Source organism: Carlito syrichta, unplaced genomic scaffold (assembly GCF_000164805.1).
Source record: "Carlito syrichta isolate Samal-C Ts95f unplaced genomic scaffold, Tarsius_syrichta-2.0.1 Scaffold313469, whole genome shotgun sequence".
NCBI lineage: Eukaryota > Metazoa > Chordata > Mammalia > Primates > Tarsiidae > Carlito > Carlito syrichta.
Genome location: NW_007257565.1, coordinates 79,326 through 89,378, shown reverse-complemented (window position 1 = coordinate 89,378; position 10,053 = coordinate 79,326). Strand labels below are relative to the sequence as shown.

Below are 10,053 nucleotides of genomic sequence, written 5' to 3'. Positions count from 1 at the left end.
GCCGGCCCCGCCTCCCTGCCCCTGCCACCCCGCCCTGCTCTTGCCCCACCCCCCGCAGCCCTGGGCCCCTCCCCTGAGCAGGCCCGCCCTCAGGCTCAGACACCATCCACCTCCACCCCGACTCTGCCCATCGAGGGTCCAGTCCCACCCTCTCACCTGCCTTCTGGCCTCTGTCCTGGTGCCCCCGTCCCACCCCCATTCAGCCTACCCCTCGATGTCCTGTGCCCACCCTGCCCTGGGGGTCCCCTCCCGCCGGGCCGTCCACACGCACTCCCAGGCTGCGGGAACCCGAGGGACCGGCCACCAGCCTCACCGTCTTCCACAAGGGGGTGGTGGCGTTTCGCCCGCAGCCCTGGGAGTTCTCCATGCAGCAACGGTCGGGGACTGTGTTCTCCCCCAGCACCGGGTACCAGTCCGTGTAGTCGGAGACGCCGCAGCATCGCATCTGCCCAGCGGGGAGCGGGGCGGTGCTCAGATACATCACGGCCTGTCCTGGCCTCCCCCAGGGCTTCCCCTGCCCAGGCCAAGGCCAGACAAACCACCTTGCTCTTGACCCTTCTTTGGGCCCACGCCAGGACCCTGGGTCCTAGAGGCCAGGGCAGGAGAGGGTCAGCCCCTCCCTGGGACTTAAAACAGGGCTGCTGGGGGCAGAGCCATGTTTCCCTTAGATTCAGAGGCTCCCTCCTGAGCCAAGCGCAATCAGGGATGCAGATATGTCCCTAAGATAAATTCTGGCACTCGTTCAACAGTGTGTCACCCGCCACGCTCCCTCAGGCCTGTCCACTCCTGTGTCCTTGTCCCCCTCTTCCGATCCCACGGCGTCGTGTCTAGCCAGTGTCTCAGCGGGGCTGCAGCCCCGCCCCATCCCAGTTAAGTGAAGCGCAGAAAGGGCAGGGCCAGGCACGGTGGCTCAAGCCTGTAGGCCCAGCACTCTGGGAGGCCGAGGCGGGAGGACTGCTTGAGCTCGGGAGTTTGAGACCCACCCGGGCAATACCGCAAGACCTCGTCTCTAGAAATAATTTAAAAATTAGCTAGGCATGGTGGCCCTGAGGAGGCTGAGGTGGAAGGATCACCCGAGCCCAGGAGGTCGCGGTGGCAGTGAGCTGTGATGGCGCCACTGTACTCTAGCCTGGGTGACAGAGTGAGACCCTGACTTTAAAAACATGCTGGAAGCTTGTCTGCCTGGGCAGGCAGCAGCAGCCCTGGGCCACCACCCTCCTCCCTGCCAGGCTCGCCCAGGCAGCCGACCCACACCTCGGCCTGGATGATGTTCCAGGCGTTCTTCAGGCCCACGTTGTTCTCGGTGTTGTACAGCCGCAGACCCTCCTTCAGATCTTTCTTGGCGTTCTCGTTCACCTGTCGGGACGCCACAGGTCAGCTGGGACCAGGACGCGACGCCTCTCCCCAACCCAGGTCGCCCGGGACTGCTGTGACCGGACCCGGCCCCTCCGGGGGCTCTGCTCCCCGGTGTGGGGCACGGGGGTGCCCATGCGTGCCGCATGGGTCTGCAGCAGGCCCTGATGCGCCCACGGCCTCCCAGCAGAGCTCAGCTCAGGCCAGGGCTGGGACACCAGGCAGAGCACAGACGGCGTGCCTCTGACTCCCAGCCCCAGGGCCAGCCACACACAGGCTGCTCTGCCACAGCTGCATGCATGCATGCGCGCGCGCGCGCGCGCGCACACACACACACACACACACACACACACACACACACACACACACACACACACCCCATCTTCCCACAGACCGCCCCTTTCAAAACACACCCTAGCAAGGGAAGGGGGAAAATCAATCATCTGATCTTAGGTCCACCTCTCACCAGCAAGTGACGTAACCTCTCTCACTTCTGCTTCATAGATGAGAGTAAAATAAAACATCTGCCCCATGGGCTGGTTGTTGTGGGGGAAGCAGTCCTTACAAAGAGCCAACAACAGGCTGGCACAGAAAAGTCTCTCCTTCCCTTTCGCGGGGGCAAAACTGAAGAATTATTCTCTCTAATCCTCACCATGCCTCTACCTTTCGGCATGGTGTAGGCACTAATTCAAGAACCCAAGAACCGGCTGGGTGTGGTGGCTCATGCCTGTAATCTCAAGCACTTTGGGAGACCGAGGCAGGAAGATTGTTTGAGCCCAGGAGTTAGACACCAGCCTAGGCAACAGAGTGAGACCTCGTCTCTACAAAAAATTAGAGCTGGGCTCAGTGGCTCAGCCTGTAATCCCGCCGCGCCTTTGAGAGGCTGAGGTGAGTGGATGGCCTGAGCCTGTGGGTTCGAGACCCGCCTGGGCAGCGAGACCTCATCTCTACAATAAATCAAAAAATCAGCCAGGCGTGGTAGCGCATGCCTGTAATTCCGGCTACTTGGAAGGCTGAGGCGGAAGGATCGCCGGAGCCCAGCAGGTCGAGGCTGCGGTGGTGGGGAGCAGCCACTGCACTCCAGTCTGGGCGACAGAGTGAGACTCCAACTCAAAAAAACCAAAAAACATCCCCAAAACAAAAACAAACAAAATTTTAAAAATGAGCTGGGCATGGTGGCACATGCCTATAGTCCCAGCTACTTGGGAGGCCAAGGAGGGAGATCACTTGAGACCATGAGTTTGAGGCTGCAGTGAGCTGCGATTGTGCCATCGCACTCTAGCCCGGATGACAGAATGAGTCCTTGATTCAAAAAGAAGAAAAGTACCCAAGAAGCAACCCTGGCACAGTGCTGGTGTGCAGAGCTGCCCGCGGCCTGCTACACCCTAAGAGACGGGAAGCCTGGCCCACCATTCTCTGGGGGACTCCTACAGTGCCCCTCCGCTTGACTGTGAACTGTCCGGCCTGGCGAGGCGGCAGGGGTCACCCTACCACCCTCCTGAAGCCAAGGTGCAGCCCGTGCCTAGAGCAGAACCCTGTCCACAAAGGACTCAAGAAGGGGAAGAAGAGCCACCAGTCCGTCACCTGGAGGGCTTCCCTTCTTTCTCACAGGCTGCGCTCAAGTCACCCAGCCCAGCCATCTAGTGAGGTCTGAATCGCCTCTCCAAGCAGCTTGATTACTTCTGGTGATGGGGAGCTCGCTCGTGGCAGAGGCCGTCCACTGCCATCCCCGGTCATTTTGGAGGATCCCACCTCCCAAGAATCACAAAGTCGTCACCTCCCCATCCCCCCAGACTTGCCTACCCAGGGCTGTCCCCCTAAAGCCTGCCATCTGGGTCTTCCCAGGTGGCTTTCCAAACTGTCGTGGTTCCGCCCTCCTCTCGGCACTTTTCCTCTGCCCAGGGAAAGGCCCAACCCCAGGAGGGGTGCCATTCCACGCACCCCTTCTCCTTGGTCAGGCTTACCTTGTCCATGTAGACGAAGAAGAGGATGAGTAAGATCAGCTCTGCTAGGAGGATGACCAACAGGACAATGAAAAACTGGAAAGGAAAGTTCCAGGCATGGGTACGTGGCAGTGGGGAGGACGGGGAACACAGGGGGACGGGGGAACACAGGGATAAGGGGCGGCAGGGCAGGGCGTCCCAGGCTGGGACCAGGACAGGGACATCAGGCAGACAGCTCATCAGGACCGGGCAGGGCAAGTGGGCAGGCGTGACCCATGACATAGAAGAGGGACGTGGTCAGGCGCGGAACATTCTAGAAGCAATCTCCCTGGGCTCCGATTGGGCACCAGCTGGCGGATGCCCCAGGCCTCTTCCGTCCCGGTGGCCCAAGTGCAGGGGGGGCCGGGGTGGGGAGCGCTGGGGACACGGGGACCCCACTTACACTGAGGAGGAGGCACTTGTTTTCCTTGATGGCCCCCAAGCAGCCCAGGAAGCCCGTCACCATGACAATGGTGCCGATGGCGATGACCAGGTTGGCTGCCGACAGCGACGGGAAGCTGGGGGAGAAGGTGGCAAAGTTGCCTTGGGACACGGACAGCCAGATGCCCACTCCAAGCAGCCCGCAGCCACAGAGCTGGAGAGGAAGGAGAGCCCGTTAGCCTGGCGCTTATCTTGCTTTCGCCTCCACAGAGCCGGAGTGGCTGCACACCCCCCGCGCCCAGCCCGGAGTCACCCAAGGGGGAAGAACGGGGCCACCGTCAGGGGTGGTCAGTGACCCAAACGAGTCCGTCGTCTGTGTGGCCCAGACAAATCCCCTAGCCTCTCTGTGCCTCAGTCTCCCCATCTGGAAGATGGGATTGCACTAGCTTTACAAACCCCAGAGGGGCACTTTGAGGCTCAAATTCAATAAGACACGGGCAGAAGCAAGCATCAAACACACTGAAGGCACGAGACACACGTGAGCGGCCGAGGTGCCAGGGTCCAGGAAGGAGGCCGGGCAAAGAGCAGGGCACTGTGGTCGGGGCACTGTGCCTCTGGGGTGGGAGGGGACACTCCAGTGACCGTGTCCTGCTGCCCTGACTCAGGAGGCTGGAGAACACACATCTCACATGCCGTCTGGCCGAGGGGTTGGCCAGACTACAGGGTGTGAGAGCCCACGCTGCCTTTGCCATCCATCCTGTAAGCCCGCTGCCCGCACAACCGGCCTCAACAACACCCCGGGGCTGCCAGCGCCTCACGTGGGGAAGTCCCCGTCTCACCAGTTGCAAACCTCCACATCTGCATCTTTTTTTTGAGTTGGAGTCTTACTCCGTTGCCCAAGCTGGAGTACAGTGGCACGCTCATGGCCACCCCAGTGTCGGCCTGCTGGGCTCTGACGATCTGTCTGTCTCAGCTTTCCAAGGAGCCAGAATTATAGATGCGCACTACCACACCCAGCTAATTTTCTGATTTTTTTATTGTAGAGACGAGGTCTCGCCAAGTTGCCCGGGCTGGTCTCGAATCCACAGGCTCAGGCAATCCACTCACCTCGGCCTCCCAGAGTGCTGGGATGACAGGCTGAGCCACCGAGCCCCGCCCTCATCTGCTCATTTTATGCTTGATACAGCTGGCATTCCCCCACCCAGCTCCCTCCTCCAGCTCAGGGGAAGTTTGCTGAGTCTGAGGAGCCCGTCAGCCCTCAGATGGTATTTATGGAGTCCCCAAGCGTGCAGTATGCCAAGCCAGAAAAGTTTTAGAGACCTGTTATCCAGGGGCCTCTATCCTGCAGGCTGGGAGTCAGATCCAGGGAGGACACTCAGAGACGCGGGACTGAGAATGTCCCATGCATGTGGGAATGCAAGAGGTGGGACAGACACCTCCCAAGGAAAGGCTCATGCCTTCACAAGCCCAGAGAGTGAGTGCCGCAGGTTCACAGCAGCCAGCCACGCAAGCAGGGACCCCGCCTTCACGAAGGGTCGGTTCTTACAGGGGACACTGCCCTCACGGAAGCAAACATACGGCGGAACTTCAGCCGCTGGCATGTGCCACGAAGAAAAATAAAGACGTGTGCGGAGTCAGAGAGTAACTGGGGAGAGGGCGGGCGGGCATGGCATCTGGGGAAGCATGATGCTTGAGCAGGGACCCAAATAAAGGGGGGCGCACGTGAATATCTGGGGGGGAATGTTCCAGATACCAGGAACAGCGAGTGCAAAGTCCTCGAGGTGGGGAATGAGTCTGGCCAGCCAAGGAAGAGCGGGCCGCAAGTGAGGTGACTCGTGGTGGGAGATTCGGTAGGCGGGTAGCCAGGGGACGGGTCAGCGGGGACCTCGCGGGTAAACAAAACACGGTGTCCTGAGTGTGACGGACGGGCCCTGAGCTGGAGGTGTGATATGAGATCTGGCTTGGCTTTTCAGCAGGTCACTCTGGCCGCTTTTCAGAGAAGACAGCACAGGGTCTTGGGGTCCCCAAGGAGGGTATCCGGAAGCTGCCGTGATAAGGCCGGAGCTGGTGAGAAATGATCCCACTTGGGACGTGTTTTGAAGGCCGCACCGGCAGGGCTTGCTGGGCTTTGAAGAATGAGTAGGGTTTTGATACACAGGGAAGCAGAGGTCCAGGCTGCATGGGGAGCAGAGTGTGGGTGGAGACCCCCACACATCGTGAACCCAGAGACGGGGCCGGGGCTGGAGGGGGACTCGAGCACGGTAGGTCGAGCAGCTGCCCGGGGCCCCAGCGCTGTGGAGGGGGGTCCTGCAGCCCCCTCCCTGGAGCAGCCCCAGCGTGACGGCTCCCAAGGTCTGGGCACGCTCAGAGACCCGCACGGGGTCCCACCGGGACGTCACGAAGATTCACGCGGGGAACGGGGGCCGCAGCCCCCACGGCCACGAGGTGGCGCTCCAGGCTGGCTCAGGAGCCCTTCGGGTTTGCCAGGGACAGGCTGAAACGCACACTGGACTTGTCCCTTGGACTTTCTTCAGTCTGGTCAGTTTCTAGGCTGCCGTCTCAATTTTTCTTTCATTAATCATGCCGTGGAAGATGTATGGTCTTCGTGCTGGAGATTTATGGCTCTCAAAGCCAGACCTCAGTAGGAGTAAGCAGAAAGCCCACTGCTGTGAAACAAGAAAGCTCTCTGCGAGTGAAGAGCCTGGGAGGGCCGGGCTCTGAGCTCTGGGGGCCCCGGAGCTGCGGGGTGCCCTGCACCCTGCAGTGGAGACATGTGGGGGGGCCCCCCAGAGCTCAGAGCCTCCCCCGGACCCGCCCTCGGCCTGAAGAAGTTCTCTGAGTATCGCTCTCTCCAGAAGACGCTTCTCACTGGGGGTGCACCTAGGGTGGAGTGGGGTCTCTTCTGTGTCTCCCTTCGCTCCCCCCCCTCCCCGGGACACTGCTGCGATGCCCAGGAGCCTCGGTCTGGGAAAACCCGGACAGGCTGGAACCCCAGGACCCGGCCACCTCTCCCCCCATGGGTTCTCTGGCTTCACACTCCACAACCTTCGACCTGGTCTGCAAGCGTCCCGGACCCGCTGGGAACCTCCTTCCACCACTCAGACAACACAGCCGGTGCCCTCCCCAGATCTGCTTCCCTTCCCACTCCCGGTCCAAGGCCCCACCAAGCCCCAGGTAAGAGCTGCCACCCGCCCTACAGGGGGAGCAGACCCCAGTCCTGGCTAGCCTTCCCCTGAAAGCCCTCATACCTGTCCCGGCCCCCAGCAAACCCCTACACACCCGGGGCATCGCACACCACCTCTGCCGGGCAGTGGGGCCCGTGTGGTGTGATGGGTGCCAGGGACGTCCCACAGCCACGCTCCTGTAGCCTCCTGGGCCTCCCGCCAAGCACTGGCCGAGCCTCCAAGCACGAAGAAACACAAAGCCCAGGCCTTGATTTTCCAGATAACAAAACTAGGCCTGTAATCCCAGCACTTGGGGAGGCTGAGGAGAGAGGATGGCTTGAGCCCAGGAATCTGAGACCAGCCCCGGTAGCATAGCAAGGCCTCGTCTCTACAATATATCAAAAAATTAGCCGGGCGTGGCGACGCGTGCCTGCAGCCCCAGCTACTCAGGAGGTTGCTGCAAGAGAAGCGCTTGAGCCCAGGAGCTGGAGACTGTGGTGAGCTGTGATCGTGCCACTACGCTCCAGCCTGGGTGACCAAGTGAGACCGAAACTCAGGGAAGGGAGGGAAGGAGGGACTCCTCAGGGCCACCCTGCTCTGCAGAGCGCCTGCCCGTGCTCCCTGGGCCTCCGACTGACCGGCAGAGGACAGGCACCCAGCAGCAGCCTTGGCCCCTGGCCTCACTGCCCTGCCTGCCTCGGCCTCCGTTTTCGGCACCGCCCGCGCCGAGCTGCCGTAATCCCCTTCCGGGAACGCCTCTTCCCTCCAGCTGCTCCCTGGAGGGCCTCAAGATGCCTCAGCCCTCCGAGGCCCGGTCACCTCTGGGATGAGGCATTTGGGCCAGACCATTTCTCGGGTCCCTCCAGTGCAGCCTCAGCCGAACCTGAGATGCACTGCTCGCATCCCCCGGCCCAGGAGTGACTCCGCTCCCAAGGGACGTGGCCCATCTGGGGACAGTTTTGGTCGCCACAGCCGAGGGAGGTGTGATGCTGCCAAATGAAGGGCAGAGGCCAGGGATGCTTCTAAATCCCCTTCGGTGCACGGGCGGTCCCACAGTAATGAGCTCTCCGGCCCCAAACGTCCACAGAGGCTAAGAAGCCCTGCTCCGGCCCCGGGCCCCCGCCAGGCGCCCACCCTCGCGCGGTGTCAACTCCTTGAGAGGAGCCACTGGACAGAAAACCCGGGGTGTCCCTTCCAGTGGTGGGGCAGGGGCAGCCAAAGATGGGGAGATTCCAGCTGAGTAGCCGGGGGGGGCTGGCACCAGGGTGGTTATGAGGCTGAGGTCTGGGGTGGGTGTCGGGCGGGAGGGAGGACTTTTGCCGCAGAGCCTTGGAGATCCAGGACTGCCCCACAGGCAGGAGCACGGAGGGACAGGAAGCTCACCTCTGAAGCCAGAGCTGGGGGCGGGACAGGGTGCAAAGGAATGGGGGTGGGGACAGCAGGGGAGGGCCCCACGTGGAGGGTGCCCAGCACAGAAAGGGGGTGAGACCCGCAGTGGCACAGCCAGAGCTCAAAGCCGGAGAGCTTAGTTGGCAGCACTTGGGAAAATTCCCTTCTAAAACCAGAGGGCTGTCTCAGCTGAGATGACTGAGCTCAATGGTAGACCACGGCAGGTCAGTCTGGGCGAGGCAGGGTGACGCCGCGGATCAGGACCCAGCCAGCGCCAGCAGCGACCGGGTGGAGGTCGCCAGCCACCCCTGGTATGGCCCGGGCCGATCACGGCTCTTCACCAAGGAGGGCAGGCCTAGGGACCGCCCTGGGTGCCAGGCCTCCCCACGCCCCTCCCCAGCCGAGGGCATTTCAAAATCACTTCCCTGCTGGGCTCCGAATACATCCTTGTCCAAACTTGAGAAGGCGAGCTCCCACCCTTGCATTTGCCCATGGCCTCTAAGAAGGCCGGGACTTGGGTCTGCCGTGCTCATGGCTACATCCCCTGTGCCCAGTAAGAGCGGCACACCCTTGGCAACGCCTCTGGGGCCTCCTCCCACCGGACGGTCCCACCTGGCCCTGCCCTGACTCCACTGAGTGACAAGGTGTGGGCCCTTGGCTCCCAGAAGCGTCCTTGAGTCAATGGGGCCATTCCCAGGATGCTTCCTGTCACCCCAGGGCCCATCTGAGACAAGCGCAGCAGAGAAACTGAGGCCCAGTCAGGCTATGACCATACCGTGGGCCCGCACTCCAGACTCGTCTCATTTAGTCTTGAAATTAGGCTCAGACCCCGTGGCCCTGTCCTCACTCCAGCTGGACGCATGTTGACTTGTAGTTTTAGGACACATTTCTGCCGTGTGTCCCTGCGTCTGTTCCCACGTCTCTAGGCACGGGGCCCACAATTTCCCTTTCCAACTGCCCTCCCTCCCGGGCGGCAGTCCCTTCCCCCCACCCCGCTGGCACTTGCCGCTGAGACCTCAGGGACCACAGTCTCTCACGGGCATGGGGCGGCCCCTCCCCTCCTGGGCCAGGGCTGAGCCCAGAGCAGCACAGACTGGGGACCTGCTCGGTTTCTGTGCAGACCTGCTGACCGCCCTCACTAAAAGCGCCAGCACTTCCGGGCCCAGGTTTGTGTCTTATCCCTTCCTCTTCTAGTGTAGGGTCCAGAACTTGCCCGGGATACTAGATCAATATTTGCTTGAGGAATAAATGAATGAATGATGAAGGTCAGGAGGAGAGGGCCTGAACAGGCCACAGCCTGGGAACGGGACCACACCCAGACATACAGATGCTCCCAGAAAAAAGTCCTTTGTTCAGCCCGTGCTCCCTCCCTTGGAACCCCCAGCATCCCCCAAGTGATCCCCACTTCCCCACCCTTGGCTCCTCACTGACCTAGGCTCAGTCACCTGCCCATCCGCCCCAGCCCCCAGCAGAGCCCATCAGGCCCCAGGACTCTTGTTCTTGAGACAAGGTCTCTGCCACCCAGGCTGGAGTACCATAGCTCTGTCACCAAAGCCTTGACCTCCTGGGCTCAAGCAATCCTCCCGTCTCAGTCTCCCAAACTGCTAAGACTACAGGCGCATACTACCGCCTCCAGCTAATTTCTGTATTCTTTTTGTAGAGATGAGATCTTGTTACTTTTCCCAGGCTGGTCTCAAACTCCTGGGCTCAAGCAATTCTCCTGCCTCAGCCTCCCAAAGTGCAGACACGAGCCACCATGCCCGGCCCCGGCTTGTGGGAGATTT

General features: G+C 61.3%; 1 protein-coding gene across 1 annotated transcript in view; it reads right to left on the bottom strand.

Annotated features, from left to right (window-relative positions):
• Positions 1–10,053, bottom strand: part of TSPAN9 (tetraspanin 9) — a 91,132-nt gene that overhangs the window by 1,863 nt on the left and 79,216 nt on the right. The window contains exons 2-5 of the mRNA XM_008070517.2: positions 3,739–3,930; positions 3,318–3,392; positions 1,255–1,356; positions 305–445 (exon numbers count right to left, since the gene is read on the bottom strand). Of these exons, the coding sequence (XP_008068708.1) occupies positions 305–445; positions 1,255–1,356; positions 3,318–3,392; positions 3,739–3,930 (510 nt within the window). The remainder of the gene's footprint in view (positions 1–304; positions 446–1,254; positions 1,357–3,317; positions 3,393–3,738; positions 3,931–10,053) is intronic.